This window comes from Cebus imitator, unplaced genomic scaffold (assembly GCF_001604975.1).
Source record: "Cebus imitator isolate Cc_AM_T3 unplaced genomic scaffold, Cebus_imitator-1.0 Scaffold537, whole genome shotgun sequence".
In the NCBI taxonomy this organism is placed as follows: Eukaryota; Metazoa; Chordata; class Mammalia; order Primates; family Cebidae; genus Cebus; species Cebus imitator.
In genome coordinates this window covers 1,504,480-1,531,945 of record NW_016107852.1, presented here as the reverse complement: position 1 = coordinate 1,531,945, position 27,466 = coordinate 1,504,480, and the positions used below count along the sequence as shown (strand labels likewise).

The window sequence follows — 27,466 nt, the reverse complement described above, 5'->3', positions numbered from 1 at the left end:
AATCCCAGCTACTCAGGAGGCTGAGGCAGGAGAATTGCCTGAACCCAGGAGGCGGAGGTTGTGGTGAGCCGAGATCGTGCCATTGCACTCCAGCCTGGGTAACAAGAATGAAACTCCATCTCAAAAAAAAAAAAAGAACTGGAATTACGGTTGGGTGTGATGACTTATGCCTGTAATCCCAGCACTTTGGGAGACTGAGCCGGGTGGGTCTTCAGGAGTTCTAGACCAGCTTGGGCAATATGGTGAAACCCCATCTCTACAATAAAACAAAATAAAAATTAGCTGAGTGTGGTGGTGCACGCCTGTAGTCCCAGCTACTTAGGAGGCTGAGATGGGAGGATCACTTGAGCCTGGGAGAAGGGGGTTGCAGAGAGGGGACCTTGGAAGTGTGGGCTCACTTTGGAAAGTTTTGGTCCAGGTCAGCTACCATCTGCTGGCCTGAAGGCCCAGTCTACCTTGAAATACTGTACTCTGATCTCAAGAAGCAACTCTGTCACTCCTTCCCACCACAAATACTTGCTTGGAGCATAGCCTCAGGCAAATGAGAGAGATCAGCTTTGACTGCTGTAAAATCATAGCTTGCCAGGAAGGTGGCAATGACTCCACTATAAATCATCTTAAGTTTCCATGGAATTTTGGCATCAGCCAAAGTGAACTTCAAAGGCTTTGGTCTAGCTGTGGAATGGGACAGTAAAAACTGCAACCCTACCCTGGTTATTCAGGACATACCTGTTCAGCTGGCTTGAGGTATCCAGGGAGAGACAATGGTATTAGGAGGTAACAGTTTAGATTCTCCACAAGAAACAGGGCTAGGGCCTGGATCTGATAAACTTGTCCCACAATAAACAGTTTTATAAAAAGTCCTTTGGAAATGAAAACGGGATTTCCTAATTTAGGTGTTTCCTAAGTAATTCTGCTTATTGCATTTTCTTTCTTTCTTTTTCGGAGAGGGAGTCTTGCTCTGTCACCCAGGCTGGAGTGCAATGGCGAGATTTCCAATCACCGCAACCTCTGCCTCCTGGATTCAAGCGATTCTCTTGCCTTAGACTCCCAAGTAGCTGGGATTACAGGCAAGCACCACCACACCTGGCTAATTTTTAGTATTTTTAGTAGAGACAGGGTTTCACCATGTTTGCCAGCTGGTCTCGAACTCCTGACCTTATGATCCACCCACCTCAGTTTCCCAAAGTGCTGGCCACTGTGCACAGCTATATTTTCTTAAAAATGGAAACACAACTGGATTATACTTTCCAAAAAAAGATAGATTTATTGCTGATTTAAGTACAATGCAATGTCAAATGACTTTTATTAAATAATGTAACATGATCTTTTGAATCTTTGCAGAAGCAGAACTGACGCTGGTATATACTAGTGATAATGCTGGAAAAATAATTTTTTTAAAAACTGGCAAGCAGCTTAAGTACATTAGGGGATACAGCGAGTATGTATTGTTTTTCATATCCTGATACACATTCTCCTGGTACAGTATTCCAGATTTCCTTTGAGAAACGTGAACGTCCCTGTTCCCCAGCTCTTATGCCACATGCTTTGAGATAAGATGAAGACTTCTACTCCTTGCTTTAGAAGTGGGAGTATGATTCAAGGCCAATCAGATCATCTCAAACCTTAGGCTACAGGAACTGGCTCACCACATAGGCATGAGGCCCAGCCAGGTTCAGTGAGTCACAAGATTTTTGCTAGGACTCTTAGGAGAGAGGTTGGGAGTCTTCTTTGATGAACTTGGGCCTGGGAGACTAGGACTATGGGTCCTGGCAGCCATCTTGCCCCTCTTGGAGCCAGAGAAAAAAAACAATAAGGAGAGCAGGGTCCAGAAATAGTGGAAACCCAGATCATGGGGAAATTGGCTTGATACCCCAGATTAAGTCTCATCTGAAGTAACAGACTTTTCAGTAACATGAGCCAGTAGGGTTGGAGTTGAAGACTTACAGGGTAATATCTTTAAATGTTCAGTTGTTAAGAAATTGATAACGCCGAAGATGATCAAGGTCTCCACTCTAACCATTATTGAGTACTTACTATGTTTCAAGTACTAAGTACTATGAACGTTACTGTTATTATCTAATAAAATCCCAAAAACAACCACATGAAGCAATAATTACCATTCCTTTCAGAAAAAAAAAAGCAGGAACTGTGGGCTCTACAGCATGGGATACACCTCAACTATTCCAAGTCCTTGCCTTGGTCTCATTTCTTATCTCCTGAGAAAGTAGCTGTCCAACATTGCAGCCTCTGACTTTTTGTTCAAATGAAAAAGTAAGTATAAACGAATGAAACCAATCAAATGGAGCAGGATGGGGACCCAGAACTTTCTTCTTTTTTTGTTTTTCTGAGAAATGGTCTCACTCTTTTGCCTGGGCTGGAGTGCAATGGCACAATCTTGACCCACTGCAACTTCAAGCGATTCTGATGCCTCAACCTCCTGCGCATAGCAGGGATGATAAGTCACGTGCCAACACGCCCAGCCACCAGAACCTCCTTTACTGGTCTCTCTTCTCCCAAGGACTTCTTAAGGCTTTTAAAAATATTTTGAAGCTTAGGGCAGTTGGTTCACACCTGCAATTGCATTTTGGGAGGCTGTGGGGGAGAATAGCTTGAGGCCAGGAGTTCGACACCAACCTGGGCAATACAGTAAGACTTCATCTCTACAAAAAAAAAAAAAAAATTAGCCAGGCATGATGGTCTGCACCTGTAGTCCTAGCTACTCAGGAGGCTGAGACAGGAAGAGCTCTTGAGCGCAGGAGTTCCAGTATGCAGTGAGCAATGATTGCACCACCGCACTCCAGCCTGGGTGACACAACGAGAGCCTGTCTTAAAAAAAATTGAAAAGCACTGCCACGTTTGGTGGCTCATGCCCATAATACCAACACTTTGGGAAGCCAAGGCAGGTGGATCACCTGAGGTCAGGAGTTCAAGACCAGCCTGGCCAACACGGAGAAACCCCGTCTCTACTAAAAATACAAAAAAATTAGCTGGGTGTTGTGGTGCATGCCTGTAATCTCAGCTACTCAGGAGGCTGAGGCAGGAGAATCATTTGGACATGGGAGGCAGAGGTTGCGGTGAGCCAAGATCACGCCACTGCACTCCAGCCTAGGCAACAAGAGTGAAATTCCATCTAAAAAAAAAAAAAAATTGAAAAATACTTTATGAAACACAGTAAGAAGGGACAAGGAAGCCCTCTATATATTGATATGGACCAATCTCCAAGACATATTAAATTGGAAAAAGCATGGTGTGGAACAGTGTATACGATGTGCTATATTTATTTGTGTTATTAAAAAAATGAGGAGAATATAGACATATTTGTATATTTGTAAGGAGTTAAATAATTATTAATATTGATTGCTTGGATGTCCAAGGAGTGGCAGGGACACTTTTTACTATATACATTTTGTGCTTTTTATTTTAACCATATGAATGTATTACCTAAAAGAAAAGAAAACCACTGTATTAGTGTAGCGTATCTCAAAGCAAGATGGGTTGGCCATAGGGATACTAAGACGGTTCCTTCATGAGCTGAGATCTGATTGTAAAAATATAAGTCCTTTCTTTCACAAAGATTTATCTTTATTTTATTTTATTTTTTTTTGAGACGGAGTTTCACTCTTGTTACCCAGGCTGGAGTGCAATGGCGCGATCTCGGCTCACCGCAACCTCCGCCTCCTGGGTTCAGGCAATTCTCCTGCCTCAGCCTCCTGAGTAGCTGGGATTACAGGCACGCGCCACCATGCCCAGCTAATGTTTTGTATTTTTAGTAGAGACGGGGTTTCACCATGTTGACCAGGATGGTCTCGATCTCTTGACCTCGTGATCCACCTGCCTTGGCCTCCCAAAGTGCTGGGATTACAGGCTTGAGCCACCGTGCCCGGCAGATTTATCTTTATATATGATAAAAAGTAATTACTAAGCTAGTCATTAAAGGCTGCCAAAATAGTCATAAACTAAAACTAGCATGTTAATAGGATCTAAGAACCCTAATTCACACTCTACTCAGGAAATCTGGGTGCTATGCAATGCTTAGCAACAATGCAGAATTTCTACTCCTATGCATACAAGCCAATATCAGGAACTTCCTCAACTGGGGAATTCATCCATTAAAGAATTACCAAGTTCCTATTTGGTACCAGATGCTGTGCTAAGCACTAGGGATAAGGCAAGTTACAAAAGAACTAAAATCTTTGCCCTGATGAGGGTAGTCTTCTGGTGGGGGTAAACAGACAATAAACAAGAAAAATATGTATATTATACGCTGTATTTCAATAAACCTACAATGCACGTTTTTCCCATTTTCTGCCTGAAATTCAGATCTTTTGGCAAGTTTTTTTTTTTTTTCCTTTATCTAGGGTACACTTAATAGCATAGTAGATCTCATGAAATATGGGAACATAGTGTGTATGGGAGAATAATGTATCAGACTGATTAAGTGGTACAGAGGAAAATAAGCAGATCAGAGAAAAAAGGAGTATGAGGAGGTTGCAACTTAGACTATTCAGGAAAGATCTATTAACATTTGAGCAAACTTAAAGACAGTGAAGAGTGACCCTTACCTCTATGTGGATGGAGTAGCAAGCATCCCAAATACAGGAAAGAACAATTGCAAAAGGCATAGGGAGGGGAGAAGGTCTCAGAAACATCAAGGAAGCCAGATGATGTGGCTGGAGTGGAGTGAATGAGATGGAATGTAGCACAGGAGATGAGGTAAGGGCCAAATTATACATGGACTTGACAGGCCACATTTCTACTTAGTGCATGATCATTGTCTTGCGTCTAGAAAGGTAGGATAAGGTACTACATTAGAGCGCAGGCTTTGGAGCCAGATTGCCAATTTATGCCCCAGCTCTGCCACTTCCTATCCTCTATGACATTGGTCAAGTTACCCTCTTAACCTGTTTTCCCATCTGCAAAATAGGACTAATAACCTACCCAACTCATAGGGTTGTGGTGAGAATTAAGCAAATTATTTTCTATAAAGAACTTCGAACAGAGCCTGGCAAATAAAGAGCACTACGTGTCTGATACGGTTATTGATTAGTCATGGATTTTCAGTGCTGCTTCCTATAGATTGAAATCATCAATTTATTTTGCTACATGTTGTTTGGTTAACGCATAATACATAATTATATCAACAATGTTTGTGGATTTTTCCAGCTACTAGTCTTTTTTTTTTATTATTTTGAGACAGGGTCTCACTCCATGATCTCAGCTGGAGTGCAGTGGCACAATCATGGCTCACTGCAGCCTTGATCTCCCAGGCTCAAGAGATCCTCCCACAGCCTCCCAAGTAAGTGGGACTACAAGCTGGGACTACAGGCATGTGCCACCATGCTCAGCTAATATTTTATTTTTTGTAGAGACGAGGTTTTGCCACATTGCCCAGGCTGGTCTCAAACCCCTGAGCTTAAGTGATCCTCCCACCTTGGCTTCCCAAAGTGCTGGGATTACAGGCATGAGCCACTTCTTTAAAAATCTATTTATGATAGCAATTTATAACCTAGCAAAATAATAAATAAATAAAAACCCACATATATTTCAAATACAATGATCACTTCTATATATTCTCCTAAGCAAGCATTGACAACACTCCACCTCAGTACCACCCCAAGTAAAAAACAATCTTATACAATTAGATTTCATTGCTTTTGCTGAGTTTTCCACTAGAAAGTAAGAAAGGATAGGAAAAAAAGAAAGCAATTTTAAAAATGGATTTCAAACCAATGAATCTTGTTCCTTGATCTATTGTCAGGTTAGGCTTAGAAAAAGAAGAATCATTCTTTTTCTTTTTGATTATGTGTATTTTAATGATTCACGGCACTCTTATCCTGAATGCTTAGATTTATGAAAGCCAGAAATGTAAACACGCAAGTCAGGGGGTCACAATTTGTTCATGTTTTCTCTTCCTTTATTAAGTCAGGTAGTTCCTGAACATCTACCATGTTAAAAAAAAAATTCTACTAGATGATTAAAGGGTGCAAACAGGAATACAACACAGTTCCTGACTTTTCTCTACAAAATCAGTAGAAGTGGATTAATAAGTAACTCTCTTCCTCTGAAATAAGGAGTCCATTTCATGGTTGTTCTGTAGTGACAATACCTTGGGTATCCCGCCTTCATCACATCTGCACCCAATTGTCTATCCCTCCTGTTCACAGGATGCTGTTGGGGAAGAAAACAGGTCAAATGCAGGGAAAACTCATAGTAAGCTGTTACCACTATATCACTAAAGTACAGTAACTAACTTTTCTCACTAAAGTGTAGTAACCTACTACACCCACCAAAGTTTAAAACAAAACAGGGCCGGGCACAGTGGCTCACGTCTGTAATCCCAGCACTTTAGGAGGCTGAGGTGGGAGGATTACCTGAGGTCGGGAGATCGAGACCAGCTTGACCAACATGGAGAAACACCGTCTCTACTAAAAACACAAAAAATGTTAGCTGGGCATGGTGGTGCATGCCTATAATCCCAGCTACTCAGAAGACTGAGGCAGGAGAATTGCTTGAACCCAGGAGGCGGAGGTTGCAGTGAGCGAAGATCACACCATTGCACTCCAACTTGGGCAACAATGGCAAAACTCTGTCTCAAAACAAAACAAAACAGGGCATTTGACAGGGCTGGTGCCTTTAAACAACTTTGCTAAAATGTCAAGGCATTCTTTTTAATTACTAAATAAAAGGAGTAACAGACATCTGTGGCCCACTCCATCTATGAGCCTCATTCCTGATGATGGGTAGAGTGAGGTTCAGGGATGGGTGAGGCTTAGGGGCTTGAGTGAAGTTCTTTGTATGCATTTCTTGGTAATAAAAATGCTGAGTGTTTACTGCTTACCTTTTTTAGGCTGCAACAAAATGCTCCCATGGAAAATGACTACGGTAAATGTCAAGTGTATATAGTTTTAAAGCAGAGGACAATGCTTAGTGCACAGGATTTTTGGCAGTATGACCCCACCATTCTCCAAGTTACACAGGCTTAAAATGTTGGCACTAGGAAACACATTGCCTATGTGTTCCCTACAATTCCACTTTACAGGTTAAAAAAAGGGAACCTCCTCCTTAGTATAATTTTCATATATTCTTTCAATGATTCATTTATCCATCAATATCACCTTTTATGAGACAGTGGTAGGCAAGAGATATAAAATGAATAAACATAGTCCTGCCCTTAACAGTTTGGTTTAACAAGCATTTATTGAATGTCCACCATAAATAGTATTAATAACTGCAAAGTGCTAGCATATAGATATATATTTAGATTTTAGGGAAAGCTTTCAAGAATGATGCCAAAGTTGAGTCTTAAGGAATTAGCAGGAGTTTGCTTGATGAAGAGAAGGGAGGGTAAGAGCATATCTACGTCTGAGAAAAATGTCCAGAGTATGTGGGGGAGGCAGAAGCTGAAAAAGTAGTCAGAAGCCAGATCACAATAGGCCTCTATGACAAACTAAGGAGTTTGGACTTTATTTTAGAGAGAAAAGGGAACAACTGAAGGATTTTAAGAAGACTGACATGAGCAGATGTTTTGTTGTTGTTAGTCTCATCCAAGGGTGGACTGGAGATTGGACTTTCTGAAGGAAGCCAGGGATGAATGCAGACAAACTAGTTAGGAGGCTGTTGCTGTAATCTCAACGAGAAATGATGAGAAGAACATAATCTATGTCATAGGCATAGAGGATGGAGAGCAGAGAACCTATCTGAGAAATATTCTATAAATAAAAATGATAGGACGTGACTATTGATTGGACATGCGTGGGTGGAAAGCCAGACTTTAAGATTCTTTCCAGCTTCCTCTGTCTAGCTTAGGCACTTATTTGGACAGTTGGTACTACTGAGCACGGCATGCACACAGTAGAAGCAGCGTATTGACTTTTTTTCTTTAAGAGAGGCAGGGGAAGATGACGAGTTCAATTTTAAAGGCTGAATCTGAGACCTGAGGGGAATCCAAGAGGAGAGCTGCATGAGTCAGTCAACTAACTAAACCCTGTGCTTTTTAGCCTCAAGAAATTTACAAGACTATTCCAGAAGCACGTGTACTGACAACCTCACTGCCAGAGGAACAGGCATATCAATTTGAGAAAATGACATTTTTTCATGTTAAAAAAAAACACTGAAAACGCAGGGGTTAATAGTTAACAACAAAATATTATGCTACTCGCCAAACTGACACAGCAGAAAAATGTATTTCTCTAGTAAGCTAAAAGCAGAGTTTGGTGGGTTTCCTCCTGACGACACTTGAAAATTGAGGTGTACCTTGTGTTTAGATCTGGGAATTCCTTTCAGCAGGTTTGAAGAGCAAGAGCTGAGAAATGCGCCCTCCAGTGGCAGTGGAATGAGGGGCGTCTAGTACCCTTTTTATCACCAAACAAAGCCCTGTAAATAAATGCAATTTACCGGGATAAGAAAGCCACAACGCTGGTACTACTAAACCGTCAAACCAAACGAACCCTCCCAGGGGCCGGAACCCCTTACCTGTCACGTCGGCCGAAGGAAAATTTCACTTTCGACTAAAAAAAAATAAGACCTCAGATTTGATAGCTTGCAGTAAGTCCTGCTTGGCGACAATTAAACACCCTGCATGCAAGTCGAAACGCGTAACCAAATCCTCTCCAGCCTGCAGGGCCGGGCTTCGACCACGTGGGTGGCTGCGGCCAGCAGGAACAATCCGCGAAGGGCGGGAGCAGAGGCGAGTTCTGAGGTGGGAGGCAGGGCCTGCGCAGTGGGCGGGGCTCTGGCGGAACCTAGCTACGAGGTTGCTCTCGCCTCCGCTCCCCTTTTGCCTTCAACCTTCGAGCCGCCACGTAATGCCACGTCCCCGCGCATGCGCATCTTCGCCGCTGGTGGCGGCTGTTTCCGGGCTTAAGGGGCTGGAGCGGCCGCCGAGTTGGAGGCGGTGGTGGCGGCGGTAGGCGCGTGTAGAGTGCGGGATTGGAGGTCAGGCCCTGCGGAGGGCGGGGAAGTTGTCTTGGTTTCTTTCCCGGAGGGGCCGGTAAACCAGGTGGCTGAGCGGCAAGATGAATTTCCTCCGTGGGGTAATGGGGGGTCAGAGTGCCGGACCCCAGCACACAGAAGCCGAGACGGTGAGAGGAGCGGCGGGTCTGGGACTTGGGAAGGGGTCCGGGCAGGGACGGGGACGGAGCACTCAGAGACCCGAAGGTCACCTCGCGCGTCCCACCATGGAAGGGGGATCCACAAGCCGCCTCCACCTTTGCCCTCCTTCCGCTCCTGAAATCCCAGAGTTACTCCCTCAAGCCCCCATCGCAGTCCCCATCGCTGCGGCTCGGCCGGACTGACGGCAGCGGCGCCCCACAGCTGCGTAGGCCCCGAAGCTTGGGCTAGGAGAGTGGTCGCCGGGTGTTACCTCCCGGGAAGGGACGGATCTGGGCAGTGCTGGCCCGAACTGCCTCCCACGCCCCTCGGGGCTGTGGGCCCCTCCCTCCTTCCCTTTCGCCTGTGTCTGCACTGGCCGAGAGGAGCCTGAAGTCCTGCTCCCTCCCTCGCGGTCTGAAACTGGGGCGTTGGAGAAGACTGCATGGTTTAAAACCCAGCTGTTGGTGAGAGCATGTGGCTAAGAATAAAACGATATTCTTTAGGGCACAAATCCACCTGCTCCTGTCGCATCAGAACGCCTGGTGTCATTTGTTCCGATCCCGTTTTTCGAGCTCACCCAAATGTATATCATTTGGCAAATGCTACCGTGGACGTAGTAGGGATATTTCCCGCTCAAACTGCTTTAGGGACACATTCATCGCTTTCTGCCTGAACTCGTAAGGACATTATTTGCAGCGTTATTTTGTTTTAATGGTTTCCCCCTGAAAACAGTATTTAATAGTTGCTTAGATTCTAGGTTTAGAATATACTTATTTTGAGTTTTGGTTATTGTTTAGTGGAATCGAGGGTGTATGACTTTTTGAAGTAAACTTTTTATTTGAGAATCATTTTAGATCTACATAAAAGTGACCAAGTATAACATTTTAATGGCTAACTTTGGGTAGTATTTATGTACATAACTTTGTTCATGGGATCCTGAGGAATGATATAGTAGCTTTCATTTACCTTGTACTCGGTACTGTGTTGAGCTCTTTATATTCCACATTCTACCTTAATCGTTAACTGCCCTGCAAGATAGGTGACAGTATTCTCACTTTGAAAGTCAAAAAATGAGGCTTAGAGACGTGAAGTAACTTGACCCATGTCACACTGCTAGTAATAGAGCCAGGATTCAACCAAGAGGTACCTTGAAAGGCTAGACTTTATTGCACATGCCTGTATTTCAATGCTTTTTGAGAACTTTATATAATATTAAAATTAATTGCAGCTGGTCGTAGTGACGCAGGCCTATAATCCTAGCTGCTGGGGATGCCAAGCCAAGGAGGATCACTTGAGCCCAGGAGTTTGAGACTAGCCTGGGCAATATGAAAAGACTCCATCTTAAAAAAAAAAAAAAAAAATTGCACAGATCTGGCTAGAATTGTTTAAAGCATAAGATGAAAGTTGATAAATTAGTTTCCTTCATTTGAAAATCACTTTTCTGTCTCTCTGTCACATACACACAAGCACACATTTGGCTTTACACATCTATTTCCACTTGGCAACAAGGCAGCCTGAGCTATCCTACTAGAAGACCATGTTCTGTCTGGATTACCATAGTCATAATCACAGCCAACCACTTACTTTGTCTAATATTTGTGTTTATGACACCAGGTTATGAAATATGGTTTATTACAGCTTGCTTTGTGGAGTTAGACCTTGATTTGAATCCTAGCTTTCCATCCTGATTGGATTGGATATGTGAGAGATAGCTAATACCCTGTAAGTGAAATGAGGAAAATGCCTGCTCTTCAGGATGTAATGAAGATTAAGTGAAATAAATAGAAAGAGCCTGGCACTTAGTAGATGTATAATGAGGGATAATTTTTACTCTGTGTAGGTTGAACGAAGAATACCCTTTCCTGTTTTTGTTATTATTGCCCTTGTCACAGTGACTTCTGTAGAAAAGATGGAATAGAATTCACAGTATATAGGATTTTAACTCTAGAAGGTCCCAGATAGAGCCTCTTCATTTTATAGGCACAGAGCACTAAAGCAGCTTGCACAATGTTGAAGAGTTGGAGCTAGAACATTTTGATCTTGCCATTGTGGGTGGAATAACATAGTTTTTATATCACAATTTCAAATGAAGCTTGAGTATCACTTGTGTGTGTTGCATGTATTAACTTAAAGTGAGGGTGCTTTCTTGTTCTGGCCTAACTTTAAGTATGTACATTCAAAATTGGAAAAATAATTTGTCTTCTATTTTTTACTTTTTAATCACCTCCCCAATAAAGTAATTTGTCTTCTGAAGATAATTACTCTGAGATGCAATATGAATAAAACTTCTTTCACAATTTCATTCTGTCAGGAAGTATGACAGGTATAAGGGGCCATGGATTACTAATTTAAAAGTATTTATAGAGCATCAGTGGAGTACAGTACAGTATTAGATGTTTTAATTGGTGATTTCGTCCGGCCAGGATATTTGAGTTACCAGAGCTTGGAACCTCTAGCTTCTATATTGTCATTTATTATTTTGTAGTTTTTTTCCATTTCTGCAAAATTAATTTTTTTTCATTGTGTCTTTCCACCTTTCTTGCTTTTTCTAACATCCTTTTCCAATGGAAGGCCTTTTTTTCTTTGTCTGAATTTGACCTGTTATTTAAAATCATCATCAGTGCCTTCCCTAATCTGTACTTTCCCCCACCACATTTCAGATATTCTTTCCCTTCTGAGCTATCTTTATATTTTAACTACAGTGTGCATATATCTTATTCCTTCCAGACTCTTTTTTTTTTTTTTTTTTTTTTTACAAAGACGGTCTTACCATGTTGGTCAGGCTGGTCTTGAACTCCCAACTTCAAGTGATCTGCCCTCCATGGCCTCCAAAGTGCTTGGATTAGGGTGAGCCACCGCGCCCGGCCTCCTTCCAGACTCTTAAAGTGTCTTTAGAGCAGGGTTCATACGTATTTTAATCTTTGTTTTTCCACAGTAGTAGATGCTCAGTAAATATTTGTGAAATGAATTAATTATGGCTTTATTTGAAAGGAATCAGAGATCTGTAATTGTAGCAACTTAAAAATTACTAGGTACTAAAACAATACTTTTTAAAGACTGGAAATTGAAGTTCTCAAATGATCGAAGTTCATTGTGTCAAGCTTTTTACCTAAGGGATTTTTCAGATTTACTAAATGCTTCTACTGCTTTTCTGGTTTTTTCTTACTGAATTTATTTTTTAATTGTGAAAGAGTTATGTGATTGATTCCATAGTATCTAGGTTTTCATACTCTTAGTTGAGAGTAACTTTGGACTGATATAAGATGTTCTTCAGGCCGGGCGCAGTGGCTCACGTCTGTAATCTCAGCACTTTGGGAGGCCAAGGCAGGTGGAGCACTTGAGGTCAGGAGTTTGAGACCAACCTGGCCAACATGGTGAAACCCTGTCTCTACTAAAAATACAAAAATTAGCTGGGCATGGTGGCGCTAGCCAGTAATCCCAGCTACTTGGGAGTCTGAGGCTAGAGAATTGACTCGGAGGTTGCAGTGAGCAATGACTGAGTGGCTGAAATCGCCCCACTGCATTTCAACCTGGGTGAGAGAACGAGACTCTGTCTCAGAAAAAAGATGTTCTGGCCAGGTGAGGTGGCTCATCATGCCTGTAATCCCAGAACTTTGGGAGGCTTAGGGCGGTGGATCACCTGAGGTCAGTGTTTCAAGACTAGCCTGGCCAACATGGCAAAACCCTGTCTGTACTAAAAATAACAAAATTATTTGGGCGTAGTGGCGGGTACCTGAAATCCCAGGTGAGAATCACTTGAACCCAGGAGGCAGAGATTGCAGTGAACCGAGAATGCCCCATTGCACTCGAGAGCCTGGGCAACAAGAGCAAAGCTCCATCTCAAAAAAAAGAAAAAAGAAAGATAAAAGATGTTCTCCAGAACCTGTCAAGTAGTAAATATTTTGTCATAGGATAGTCAATAGTTCTATAATATTTTAAATCCAGAATTTTATCCACATTAGACTTTTTCTGTTTTAGAGTCATGTACTTTTAAATTTGATTCCCTTTTTTACTTGACACTGATTTCTGGTGATTGAAACCTCTTTAGCCTTGACATAGTTTGCTGGGTGCAACGAAACATTATTACAGTAAAAATCTTATTCATGCTTTTGTTTTTCAGTTTTCTCTTTTTCTCTAACCACTAGACCACCAGAGGACTTCATGCTTTTGAATGCATACATGTACTCAGTTTTATATCTGCCTTCCAACTAGTACTTTTTTTTTGGAGACAGTCTTGCTCTGTCGCCCAGGCTGGAGTGCAGTGGCACAATCTTGGCTTACTGCAATCTCCACCTCCTGGCTTCAAGCAATTCTCCTGCCTCAGTCTCCCAAGTAGCTGGGACTACAGGCACATGCCATCACGCCTGGCTAATTTTTTTGTATTCTAGTAGAAACGGGGTTTCACTGTGTTGCCCAGGCTGGTCTCAAACTCTTGAGCTCAGGCAGTCTGCCCACCTCAGCCTCTTAAAGTGCTAGAATTGCAGGCATGAGCCACCATGCCTGGCCCCCAACTAGTACCTTTTTTTTTAAGCTAGTTTCTTGAAAATTCCAAGCAAGTGTTAACTACATTTAATGATGATTTATAGAGGCATTTTCTGTTCTCAAGTTGGACCCTGACACTTGAAAGTTGCTAATGTCCAGAAAAAGTATACAGAATTAGAACATTGTTATGGGGTCTCTTTCCAGATCAAATTTTGATCAGCTGTTTCAGAAAGCAAAAGGGCTAACAATAAAAATACAACCATACTTTCTTTTAGTAAAAATTGTTATTAAAGAGTGTGGACTTAAATTTAGACATGGTTTTCGTTTAGTCAAGCACATTTTATACCATGTTACTATAAATGTGTAGTCTGAAATTCCTATTTGGGTTGATGTTTTATATTCTACATTAATAACCAGGTCAATGTCATAACTGGAATGTGTTTTCTCTCTTGGCCTGTTTTGCAGTAACAATGTTGGAGAGAACCGCAATAATGATTTGTGTTTTGGTCACTTCTATATCCAAGCACTCTTTTTAAGTAGGGTCTATTGAATACTACATGGTTTTTTGGAAGGTTAATTATGTAGATTATGTAGGGTTGATATGAAAGTTGAATCATTTAAATTTTACATACCCTAACATTACCAAGGTATGCTTCAAAAAATTTGAATAGATGTCCTTGAAAAAAGAATTTTGTCAGCAAAGAAGTGTGTGTACAATGATCAAAAACAAAGCAAAAAGCTCTAATATTTATACAAGCTTTTTGTATAATATCTAATATTTTGTAAGCTGGCACTGGGTTATAGTTTCAAATTTTTTTTTAATGTAGGTATAAAGTAAGGTGTGTTATCTCACCAGACCTTTTTTTTCCCTCTAGGGAACTTTGTTGTCTGTTATTTTGAAAAGCGTACTTAGGGAAAAATTGTCCAAGAGGATATATAATTCTGTTGCCTTTTTCTTAATTTTTCTTTATTTCTTTAGATACATTACTCTTGAATCTGATTATCTGTTAGGAAAGAATATTAGAATTCCTTATATACATTTGTTGATAGCAAATACTGTTCCTCTTTTATGTATTTACCTTCTATTATTTATTAATATTACTGCTTTGTATTCTGCTTTTTGTCTGTTGTAGGTAAAGTTATGCTTATTATACCTCAGGCAGAAGTACCATAAACATTTTTTGCATCAAAAGTTATTCACAATTAATTTGAAAACTTTTTTTTTTTTAAGAGACAGGGTCTCACTCTGTTTCCCAGGCTGCACTCCCGTTGCACAACCATGGCTTAGTGTAACCTCAAACTCCTGGGCTCCAACACCTCAGCTTCCCAAATAGTTGAGACTACAGGCATGTAGTCTGCCACCACACCTAGCTAATTTTTAAATTTTTTGTAGAGACAGGGCCACAGTATGTTGCCCAGGCTGGTCTTGAACTCGTGACCTCAAACAATCTTGTCAGCTTCCCAAAGTGGTGGGATTACAGGAAAATTATTGTGATACTAGATTTTGAGATGCTAGCATTTGTGATAGGTTATTTGGTAGACATGTTTCATTATGACCCCTTGCTTAAAAGGATGTCCTTTTGAAAAGCATAGTTCATTTTTATTGGAGAGAGCATGGAGAATAAATGAAGCAGTATATTACTTGGCTGACTTATAGGTAATTATAATGGAAATGGATTAATTGGATTTGTCTACCAAGAGACTTGTGTTTGATTTTTTCGTGTTCCCACATCTCTTTTTATAGATTATAATAATTTAGGTCATATGAAGATAAGATTGGCTTTTGCCTTTTTAATAAAGTCTTCTCAGTAACAGAGTTAAATTTAAAACAAATTTCTGGGTTGGGGGTAGTGGCTCAGGCCTGCAATCTCAGCACTTTGGGAGGCCAAGTTGGGCGTATCACCTGAGGTCAGGAGACCAACCTGGCTAACATGGCGAAACCCCGTCTCTGCTAAAAATACAAAAATTATCTGGACGTAGTGATGGATGCCTGTAATTCCAGCTACTAGGGAGGCTGAGACAGGAGAATCACTTGAACCCAAGAGGCAGAGGTTCCGAGATCACGACACTGCACTCTGCCTAGGGGACAGAGCAAGACTCTGTTTCAAAAAATAAACAATTTCTGACTCTTTTTTTGTAATCTAAAACAGCAATATTTTTAGTTCATTAAGAACATTATAAGTTAGTTGACTTATGAATTATTCGTCTTACAGTAAATAGTCATATTTGGGAAATTCTGTTTTAGGAAGGTACAACTATGTTTTAAACTTCATGAAGGTAAGGTTATATCATAAAATTAAATCAGTATTAGGCGCCTGACAAATATTTGTTAGATTAGTGATTGATTGGAGTTAGCATTTTAACTGCCATTGCTGTTCTTTATTTTTTCCAGTCAGTTAAGTAGTTACTGAATACTTAAAAGAATTGTGAAAAAATACTACAAGCTGTATTATGCCAGTGTCCTATGATTTTTTTTACTTTTATATTTTTATAAATTATTAAACATACATTAGTATTATTTCATAAATTTGTTTATTTATGAAAATAAACATTTCTCTAAACAATACTTTTCCCCCTAACTTTAAAGGTTTAGAAGGTTACTTGTGCAGGTTGTTACATGAGTAAATTGCATGTCGTTGAGGTTTGATGTACAACCATCACCCAGGTAGTAAGGACAGTACCTGATGGGTAGTTTTTTTATCGCCCCCCTCCTACCTTCCCCTCCTTATTGTCCCAGTGTTGACTGCTGCCATCTTTAGGTCCATGGGCTTACTCATTGTTTAGCTCCCACTTATAAATTAGGACATGCAATATTTGGTTTTCTGTTCCTGCATTAATTCCCTTAGGATAATGGGATAATGGCTGCCAGCTGCAACCATGTTGCTGCAAAGGACATGGTTTTGTTCTTTTTTATGGCTACATAGTATTCCACGGGGTGTGTGTGTGTGTGTGTGTGTGTGTGTGTGTGTGTAGCATTTGCCTTATCTAGTCCACTATTGATGGACACCTAGGTTGATTCCACATCTTTTTAGTTGTAAAGAGTCCTGCAATGAACATGCAGGTGCATGTGGCTTTTTAATAGAATGATTTATTTTTCTTTATTTTCCTTTGTTTTATTTCATTAAACACATTATAGTTGAAATGACTATTAGCATGAATTATTTTAGTCTTACAATAAATAGTCATAGTTGGGGGAGTTCTGTTTTAGGAAGGTACACAATGTTTTAAGCTTCATAAAGGTAAGGTTCTGTCATAAAATTAAGTCCATATTAGTTGCTTGATAAATATTTGTTGAAAAAATATAGTAATGAGATTGCTGGGTCGAATGGTAATTCTGTTTTAAGTTCTTTGAGAAATCTCCCAACTGCTCTCTACAGTGACTGAACTAAAATTACCTTCTGACCAACAGTACATATTGTTCCCTTTTTTCTACAACCTCTCCAACACCTGTGTGTTTTTGGGTTTTGTTGTTGTTTTTTTTTGTTGTTGTTGTTTTTGGTATTTTTAATAATAGTCATTCTGACTGGTGGGAGATGGTATGTCATTGTGGTTTTGACTTGCATTTCTCAAATGATTAGTGATGTGGAGTAATTTTCTATATATTTCTTGCCTGTGTGTAAGTCTTCTTTGGAGAAGTATCTGTTCATGTCCTTTGCCCATTTTTTAACAGAGTTCTTGGTTTTTGCCTGTTGAATTAAGTTCCTTACAGATTCTGGATATTAGACCTTTGTCTGATTCGTGGTTTGCAGATGTTTTCTCCCAGGCTGTAAGTTGTCTGATTACTCTGTTGATAGTTTCTTTTGCTGTACAAAAGCTCTTTAGTGTAATTAGGCCCCCACTTGTCCATTTTTGTCACAATTGCTTTTGGGCACTTAGTCATTTGCCAAGGTCAGTGTCCAGAATGGTGTCTCCTAGGTTTCTTCTAGGATTTTGTTGTTGTTTTTGAGATGGATTCTTGCCCTGTAACCCAGGCTGGAGTGAGTGCAGTGGTGCAGTCTCAACTCACTGCAACCTCTGCCTCCCAGATTCAAGCGATTCTCCTGCCTCAGCCTTCCGAGTAGCTGGGACTGCACGTGTGCACCACCGTACCCAGTTAATTTTTGTATTTTTAAAAGAGGTGGAGTGTCACCATGTTGACCAGGATGGTCTCAATCTCCTGACCTTGTGATCTGCCCGCCTCATCCTCCTTGGGATTACAGGTGTGAGCCACTGCACCCAACCTCTTCTAGGATTTTTATAGTTTTAGGTCTTATATTTACATCTTTAATCCGTCTTGAGTTAATTTTTGTATATGGTAAATGGTAGGGGTCCAATTTCATTCTTCTGCCTAAGGCTATCCAGTTATCCCAGCACCATTTATTGGATAGGTGGTCCTTTTGCCATTACTTGTTACTGTCAATTTTGTCAAAGATCAGATGGTTGCAAGTGTGTAGCTTTAGTTTTCGGTTCTTTTCCTGTTCCATTGGTCTGTGTCAGTTTTGGTTAGTGTAGCCTTGTAGTACAGTTTGATTTGGGGTAGTGTGATTTTTTCCAACTTCTTTTTGCTTAGGATGGCTTTGGCTGTTCAGGCTCTTTTGGTTCATATGAATTTTAGAATAGTTTTTTCTAAGTCTGTGGAAAATGACATTGGTAGTTTGATAGGAATAGCATTGAATCTATAGATTGCTTTGGGTAGTATTGCTTTTTTTTTTTTTTTGAGTGGGAGCCTGGCTCTGTCACCCAGGCTGGAGTGCAGTGGCATAATGTCGGCTCACTGCAGCCTCTGCCTCCTGGGTTCATATGATTCTCCTGCCTCATCCTCCCAAGTAGCTGGGATTATAGGTGCCCAGCACTATGTCTGGCTAATTTTTGTATTTTTAGTAGAGGCAGGGTTTCACCATTTTGGTCAGGCTGGTCTCAAACTCCTGACCTCAGGTGATCCTCCGGCTTTGGCCTCCCAAAGTGCTGGGAAGGCAGGCATGAGCCACTGTGCCTGGCCCCATTTTAACAATACTGATTCTTTGATCATGAGCATGGGATGTTTTTCCAGTGGTTTGTATAACCTATTATTTCTTTCAGGAGTGTTTTATAGTTCTGTTTGTAGAGATCTTTCACCTCCTTGGTTAGATGTATTCTAAGGTGGGTGGGTGTGTGTGTGTGTGTGTGTGTGTGTGTGTGTGTGTGTCTAGGGTGTCTAGGGTAAATGGGATTGCATTCTTGATTTGGCCCTCAGCTTGAAAGTTATTGCTCTATAAAAATGCTACTGATTTTTCTCCATTGATTTTGTATTCTGAAACTTTACTGAAGTCGTTTATCAGCTGGTACCTTTTAGTGGAGCCTGTAGGGTTTTCTAGGTTTAGAATCATATTATCAGAAAAGAGAAAATTTGTCATTTTTTCCTACTCGGATGCCTTTTATTCCTTTCTCTTGCCTGATTGCTCTGACTAGGACTTCTTCCTTTAAATTTTAAGTGTACCTTCATCATCCTAGTTTTATGCTGTCTTCTTCTTTATAACCTTTTGATAGTTTTTCTTTTTTCTTTTTCTTTTTTTTTTGAAACAGGGTCTTACTCTGTTGAATAGGCTAGAGTGCAGTGGCATGATCACGGCTCACTTCAACCTCATCTTCCTGTACTCAAGCAATCTTCCCACCTTAGCCTCCTAAGTAGCTGGGAGTACCCATGCAAGGCACCACACTTGGCTGATTTTTAATTTTTTTTGTAGAGACAGGGTCTTGCTATGTTGCTTAGGCTGGTCTTGAATTCCTGGACTTAAGTGATCCTCTCAAAGTGCTGGGATTGCAGGCCTTAGCCACCATACCTGGCCAGTAGTTTTTCATTTTCACATTTCTCATCTCAATTTTTTCTTTCCTAGTCACTCCTATTCCCATTGTGTCTTTTTTGGTCTTCTTTGTGTAGCACTGAATATAAATAAATAGCCTTATTGGCTAGCAAAAAAAATTTTTTTAATTGACCAGTTGTTAGATTATAATTCTGATTATGTCCAGTTTACCAGTTGTTAATGGGATTATTTATCCTTTTCATGTTTCAGTTGGTAAGTGGAATTGTGAAACTCATGTGTCAGTTATCATTTTTTAATTTACAAAATGGCAGACAAAACAAGTAAAGTTTAAGTTCTCTTTACTTCTGTCTCCAATTTCAGTTCTCTTTCCAGAGATAACCACTATTACTAGTTTGGTGTAAATCCTTCCAGACCTTTATACGTAATCATGCCTCCATGTAGTATAGAACTACATGTTCATATTAGCATATTTACTCTTTTTTATATAAATGATATACTGTTTATAGTGTTCTACAGCTTACCTTTTTCATTGATGTGTTGGAGATCTTACCATGTTAAGATCCATGTTAATAAAAATTAGCCAGGCGTGGTGGCAGTCACCCGTGTTGCATAGGAGTGTTACAGAACACATACGGAAGCACTTTATTAGAAATTATTAAAAATACCAGATTTTCAGTTACTTTTGTTAATTAAATATAGTCTCTTCTAGTAGATGGTAAAATCTTCTTGATAACAGAATCCACGTCTTATTCATTATTGTGTTTCTCAGAGCACCAAACACCTAGTTAGCATAATATAAGTTAGTCGAACTTCTGTTTTTTTTTTTTCCTACTGTCATCCCTTTCTTGTCCTTCTAAATAAAGCAATGGGTTAAACTGTACTCAAATATGTTTCTTTTTTGCTTTTCTTTTTTTGTTGTTAACATATAGTATTCTTTTGTTTAACACAGGGTCACAAATTAAAAGTCCAGTTGGGTAGCTTCAATGAAGCTGGTCAGGTGAGAGAAGAAGGCAGAGGTTTGGGATGATACTTGAGCCTGCATATCCTGATTTGAGGATGTGGCTAATGCTCAAATCCAGCCAGTTGTTGCCTCATGAAATGTTGGCACAGAGAACCAATTTAAGGTAGTGGGAAAGCACTCAAACTGCTTGGCTGAATGCTGTCCCACTATTTATTTTATAAATGTAGACAAGTTACTTAACTGTTGTACCTCTGTTTCTTCATCTCTAAAATGTAAATAGTAATAGTGCCCATTCTTTGTTTTTTGTGAAGATTAAATGAATTTCAAAATGTAAAACACTTTAGGACAGAGTTAGCACATAGTAATTGGCATAGATACCACATTTTACTGATTCTGAGATGCACATTAGCATTTAAACCTCTCTGAAATCAGGATACCTCTTGTAATTGTGGATATTTCTTTTTTCTTGGTGATTCATTAAAAAGATGGTAGGCCTTAAAATTGATGGCTTCTTAAATTTTAGAAAATAAGAGCATTAGCTACCATTAGCAGTCAGGCTGATGTTTTTCAAGAAAAGATATAAATTTGAAGCCTAGCTCTGTGTTGCATGCGTGTAGTCCCAGCTACATGGTAGGCTGAGGTGGGAAAATTACTTGAACCCAGGAGTTCAAGGATGCAGTGAGCTATGAATAGTGCCACTGCACTCCAGCCTGGACGACAGAGCAAGAAGATCCTGGCTCTAAAAAAAGAACAGTAAAGAAAACATAGAAATCTAGATTTTTAAATGCTGGCTTAAAATTTATTTTAAATCCTGTATGAGTCAAATAGATTTTCCAAGTAGCATAGTAAATGTAATTCATTATTATTAATTATTTTGAGTCAGAATCTTGCTCTGTTGCCCAGGCTGGAGTGCAGTGGTGCGATATTGGCTCACCACAACCTCTGCCTCCTGGATTGAAGCGATTCTCCTGCCTCAGCCTCCAAAGTAGCTGGGATCACAGGCATGTGCCACCACGCCCAGCTAGTTTTTTATTTTTGTATTTTTAGTAGAGAAAGAGTTTCACCATGTAGGCCAGGCTAGTCTCGAACTCCTGACCTCAGGTAATCCACTCACCTTGGCCTTCCAGAGTGCTGGGATTACAGATGTGAGCCACCACACCCAGCCAATACACGGCCAAGTAGTTTTTGAGTGCGTGTGTGTGTGTGTGTGTGTGTGTGTGTGTGTGTGTTTTGAGACGGAGTCTTGCCTGTTGCCCAGGCTGGGGTGCAATGGTACGATCCTGGCTCACTGCAACCTCCACCCCCTGGATTCAAGTGGTTCTCCTGCCTCAGCCTCTGGAGTAGCTGGGATTATAGGCACGCAGGTTTCACCACATAGGCCAGGCTGGTCTCGAACGCCTGACCTCATGATCTGCCTTCCTCGGCCTCCCAAAGTGCTGGGAGTACAGGCATGACTCACCACACCCTTTTACTGTTCTAAATTTTGAGCACTAAGTAACCTTAGAGTTATTCTACTTTATCTTTTCATTTTCCAGATGATGAATTTGACTTAAAAAGATTATATTTAAAGGACAGTCCATTCTCATTATTTGTCAATTTCTTATTTGCAAATTCACCTACTCACTAAAATGTATTTGTATCCCACAAATCAGTACTTTGAGCACTTTATGGTTATTTATTTATAGATGGTACAGAGCAGTGAAAAATTTGATTCACCCAACATACACATCTCCAACTGAGGTCAAAGAAGGTGATACTTTGCCTTCTTGTTTCAGCTCTCATACTATAAGCATGTGTCCTTTTCATGATCTGTTTAGTGTTATGCTTTTTTGCATTTTTGTTTGTTTGTTTGTTTTTGTTTTTTGAGACAGAATCTTACTCTGTTGCCCAGGGTCGAGTGCAGTGGCATGATCTCAGCTCACTGCATCCACTGCCTTCACCTCCCGAGTAGCTCTACCACACCTGGCTATTTTTTGTATTTTTAGTAGAGACGGGGTTTCACCGTGTTGGCCAGGCTGGTCTTGAACTCCTGGCCTTAAGTAATCCACCCGCCTCAGCCTCCCAAAGTGCTGGAATTACAGATGTGAGCCACCGCATCTAGCCTTACGTTTGTATTGTTTTGTTTGGGATATCCCTATTAAAAATAGACTCCATGTGGTGTTGTCTAATGTTCCTAAGCAAAAGAAGGCTGTGATGCTCCTTACAGAAATGATATGAATATTAGGTAAGCATCACTGAGGCATGAGGTACAGTGCTATTGGCTGTGAGATCAATATTAATGGTCAAAGATGTATATTAAATGTCTATAACAACGTGCAGTAGTTCACACCTGTAATCCTAGCACTTTGGGAAACCAAGGCAGGAGGACCACTTGAGCTGAGGAGGTCAAGATCTACCTGGGCAACATAGTGACGCCTCATCTCTAAAAAAATAAAATTTAAATAAAGATGTCTTTAAATAGAAATACACATAAAAGAAGATTTTATATTGATCAGTTGATGAAAATGTGATCAGAGGCTTGCAGGAAACTAACCCTGTATTTTCTCTAGGAACAGTGGGTTTTGTTTTTAGAGATGGGGTCTTACTCTGTTACCCAGTTTAGAGAGCAGTGGCAGAACCATGGCTCACTGCTGGGCTCAAGTCATCCTCCTGCCTCAGCCTCCTGAGTAACTAGGACTACAGGCACTTACCTCCATGCCTGGTTAATTTTTAAATTTCTTATAAAGACAGGATCTAGCTGGGCACAGTGGCCCACACCTGTAATCCCAGCACTTTGGGAGGCCGAGGCAGGCAGATCATGAGGTCAGGAGTTCGAGACCAGCCTGAACAACATGGAGAAACTCAGTCTCTACTAAAAATACAAAAAAATTAGGCACAGTGGCGCATGCCTGTAATCCCAGCTACTCGGGGGGATGACGCAGGAGAATTGCTTGAATCTGGGAGGCGGAGGTTGCAGTGAGCTGAGGTTACACCATTGCACTCCAGCCTGGGCAACAAGAGCAAAACTCCATCTCAAAAAAAAAAAAAAAAAGACAGGATTTAGCTATGTTGCCCAGGCTGATTGCAAACTCCTGCCCTCCGAAAGCTCTTTGAGATTACAGACGTGAGCTACTGCGCCTGGCCTAGGAGCAGTTGTTTAATATTCACTAAGTCAGTGTTCATGGTAACTTTATGGAACATAGCTACTGTAAATAGCAAGAAACAGTTGTATTCATAAAGCAGATGTATAGTGAGTCAATCGGGTGGTATTTTAGAGTAGGTGATAAAATAAAAGCAAACTCTAATATGGAAATTTCTTTAATTTTTTTTCTCTTTATTTGTTGAGGCAATAATGAAAATAGTTCAAATCAGTATGTATTCTAAAATAGCTTCTTTCTTCCTTCACAATCTTACTTCGCATCACTAGAAGTAGTCTCTAATAAAGTTTGGTGTACATTTTTCCAGAGTGTTGTCTTTATATTTACCAATATCTATATTTACACAAATAAGTTTCTTCATGAAACTCTAACTCTTGATAGTTCTTGGTAGCTCAGTGTCAGGGATAAATTCTAAGAAATGCATCATTAGGCAGTTTTGTGCAAACATCCTAGAGTGTACTTAAAGCAAACCTGGATATTCACCTAGGCTGTATGGTGTAGCCTGTTGCTCCTGGGCCATAAAACTGTACGGCATGTTACTGTAATGTATACAGTAGGCAATTATAATATAATAGTAAATATTTGTGTGTCTGCATCTAACTATAGAAAAGGTATAGTAAAAATGTGGCATAAAAAATAGTGAATAGTATGCCTGTATAGGTTGCTTAACCGTGAATAGAGCTTGCAGGACTGGAAGTTGCTCTGAAATAGTCAAGTGAGTGAGCGGTGAATGTGAAGTCCATGGACATTATATAAAGTACAGTTTGTAAACATTGTACACTTAAGGCTACACTAAATTCATTTTGTAAAATTTTCTTCAATAATTAACCTTAGTTTACTATAACTTTTTAACTTGATAAACTTTAAACTTTTTAAAAGCTTTTTTGTAATAATGCTTAGTTTAAAGCACCAATACATGGTACGATACACATTGCATGATATTTTTCTTCTACATCATTATTCTATAAGCTTTTTTCTATTTAAAAATTTTTACTTTTTAAACTTTTTTTTTTTTTGAGACGGAGTCTCACTCTGTTACCCAGGCTGAGGTGCAGTGGTGCAGTATCGGCTCACTGCAACCTCTGCCTCCCAGGTTCAAGTGATTCTCCTGCCTCAGCCTCTTGAATAGTTGGGATTACAGGCACCCGCCATCATGCCCAGCTAATTTTTGCATTTTTGTAGAGACAGGGTTTCACCGTGTCGGCGTGTCGGCGAGGCCGGTCTTAAATTCCTGACCTCAGGCGATCTGCCCACCTCAGCCTCTTAAAGTGCTGGGATTACAGGCGTGAGCCACCACACCCAGCCACTTTTTTGTTAAAAACTAAAAGACAAACACATGTTAGCCTAGGCCTACACAGGGCAGGGTCATCAATATCACTGTCTTCTGCCTTCATCTCTTGTTCCACTGGAAGGTCTTCAGCTGCAGTAACATGCAGTGAAGCTGTCAACTTCTATTTTAATAACGCCTTCTTCTAGAATACTTCCTGAAGCACCTGCCTGAGTCTATTTTACAGTTAACTTTTATTTTTTTGTAAGTACACTTTAAAATAACCATTAAAAGTATAATATAGTAAATACATAGACAAGTAACATAGTCATTTATTACTGTTTTCAAATATGTACTGTACACAATTGTTTGTGCTATACTTTCATAAGCCTGGCAGTGCAGTAGGTTTGTATACACCAGCATCAGCACAAACATATGAGTAATGTGTTGTGCCAAGGGTACGACATCGCTAGGTGATAGGAATTTTGGATTTCCATTATCTTACGGGACAAGGGTCGTATACACAGTAGTCCATTGTTGACTGGAATGTTATGTAGGGCATGCATATTTGCTTTAAAAAAGTTTTTAACAGTAGGTATTGGAGATTTGTTTCAAACAGACAGACTGAAGCATCTGTTTCTTGTTAACGCTTTTCTATTCTGTAATCTTATATATCCTGACCGTATTTACATTATTCAGATGGTGAAATTTTGGAAAAGTTACTTGTTTCAGGAGTACAGAATGGTTGAAATGTGTGCCTTGGTAGTATGCTAAGATAAAGAATACGTTGTTAAAAGGCCTAGGGGTAAATATTTCTGACTTATTAATGAAAGTAGACTGGATTAATTTCTTCTTTGTTGTAACTTACTCTTTCAATCACTAATAGCAGCAAACAGTTAATTGTTAAGGCACTATATGGCATTAAAATTTGATATTTAAATCTTCACATCCTTCCCAACTTTCCCATCATGTAAATAGGAGTGTTGAGAACTAAGATAAGAGTTTGTGACTTAAGATGACTGGTGAGTTTATGAATTTTGCTTGAAACTACTAATCCGCTTCTTTGGTCAGTTTCCAAGAGAATGAGTTTCCAACAACAAAGCCTACCTCAGGATCCCATCTGGGACGGTGAATAAGCATCTCTTTTAACAGTACAATTAAATGGTTTTTCCTTCTGATGGTAACATACTCATTGAGTCAGTTTTCCTGCTGTTCTTTTAGCTTCATTCTAGTTAGCCTTACCCATCCCAGCCATAAAAGTATCCAGTGTCTTTGGAAGTTTCTGAATGCTTAGTCTCTATTTCTGAACTGACTTTATCCTAAACCACTGCTTCAGGTTGCAAGGGACCTTGGCCTCCTCATAAGAGTGGCAGCACTCTAGTATTTGTAAACAAATGAATGAATCACCAACCTCAGGGTTACTGCACTAAATTCTTCGGGCTATATTATTCCTTTGACTTTTAACTTTACTAAACCCTAGAGTGTATACTGAGGTACAGAAGGACGATTGCTCATTTACGATATCAGACTTCAGCTGGCTTACTCACTGCTGTTTTTTGATTATAATTTTTTTTTTGAGACAGACCCTGTCAACTAGGCCGGAGTGCAGTGGCATGATCTTGGTTCACTGCAACCTCCACCTCTCAGGTTCAAGTGATTCTCGTGCCTCAAATTCCCAAGTAGCTGGGATTATAGGCGCCCACCACCGTGCCTGGCTAATTTTTGTATTTTTAGTAGAGACAGGGTTTCACCATGTTGGGTAAGCTGGTCTCAGACTCCTAACCTTAGGTGATCCGCCCCCCTCAGCATCCCAAAGTGCTGAGATTACAGGCATAAGCCACCGCACCCAGCCCCAGTTTTTTTTTTTTAACTATAAAAGTAATATTTGAATACATGCTTGTTTAAAGAAATGCTGTGTAAGTATATAAAATGAAAAGTGAAAGGCGCTATGAATGGACATTTAAGATACTTCTGATTTGTTTCTATTGCTGCAGTGATTGTTACTGTATTTGTGTGTGTATTGCTGTGTGACAAATTTCTATAAGTTGAATTCCAAACAGTGACTGTTCCAGATGTCTTATTCTTTAGGACCCCAAGCCTCTTAAATTCAGTTCTCTCAGTTATTTCCTTACCTTCTTGCTTATCCCTTCAGATTTCTGCCCATTGCCTTCACATTACTGCCTTCTTTACTTTATTTCATGTTATGGTAATTAATAAGCTGACCTGTTCTATCTTTATTTATTTATTTTTTTCATACTAGCCCATTAGTAGATCCAAAGACCTGTTCTATCTTGAATCTCTCCACTCACCCAGGTTAATTCTTAAAAGAGTGAATATATTAATTATTGCAATTTTTCTTTCTTTCTTTTTTTAATAGTACTGATGTTTTTCTTGTTGGTAGCAGTTAGTAGTTTCTGATTATAACTTTCCCAAATTAAGGCTTCCATTTCCTTAGAACAAGGAACTGCCCTGGCTGGGCAGTTTAGTCAAAGACTTGTCAGGGTGTTGGGTAGACAGTTGTGCAGGTGGTGCTATTTACAGGGACTATGTTACTATGTCCCTTTATTTACTAAAAAAAAAAAAAAAATCTTGCAGTTCCTGTAGTTTGTAACAGATACTCTGACTCATATTTCTCTACATAGAAGAAAGAGTATGGACTTAGGAGTGAGACATCTATAATTCAGTTAGGATCTAGATTCTGCTACCAAACTGGTAGTGTATTTTTTTTTTTTTTTTTTTTTTTTTT

The 27,466-nt window shown here is 40.1% G+C and overlaps 2 protein-coding genes across 5 annotated transcripts in view; one reads left to right on the top strand and one right to left on the bottom strand.

Moving 5' to 3' along the window:
• The window catches only part of G3BP2 (G3BP stress granule assembly factor 2), a 91,143-nt gene extending 82,543 nt beyond the window's left edge, over positions 1-8,600 (bottom strand). Inside the window, exons 1-2 of one of the 3 annotated variants that reach the window (XM_037733548.1) lie at positions 8,476-8,600; positions 6,124-6,171 (exon numbers count right to left, since the gene is read on the bottom strand). In XM_037733548.1, the coding sequence (XP_037589476.1) occupies positions 6,124-6,129 (6 nt within the window). In that variant the 5' untranslated portion in view covers positions 6,130-6,171; positions 8,476-8,600. Of the gene's footprint in view, positions 1-6,123; positions 6,172-8,256; positions 8,377-8,475 lie in introns of all 3 variants that reach the window. The other 2 variants (XM_037733550.1, XM_037733549.1) reach the window with 2 other exon arrangements.
• Positions 8,601-8,790: 190 nt separating this feature from the next.
• The window catches only part of USO1 (USO1 vesicle transport factor), an 85,022-nt gene continuing 66,346 nt past the window's right edge, over positions 8,791-27,466 (top strand). Inside the window, exon 1 of one of the 2 annotated variants that reach the window (XM_017514758.2) lies at positions 8,791-9,083. In XM_017514758.2, coding sequence (XP_017370247.1) covers positions 9,018-9,083 — 66 coding nt within the window. In that variant the 5' untranslated portion in view covers positions 8,791-9,017. The remainder of the gene's footprint in view (positions 9,084-27,466) is intronic. The other variant, XM_017514757.2, reaches the window with a different exon arrangement.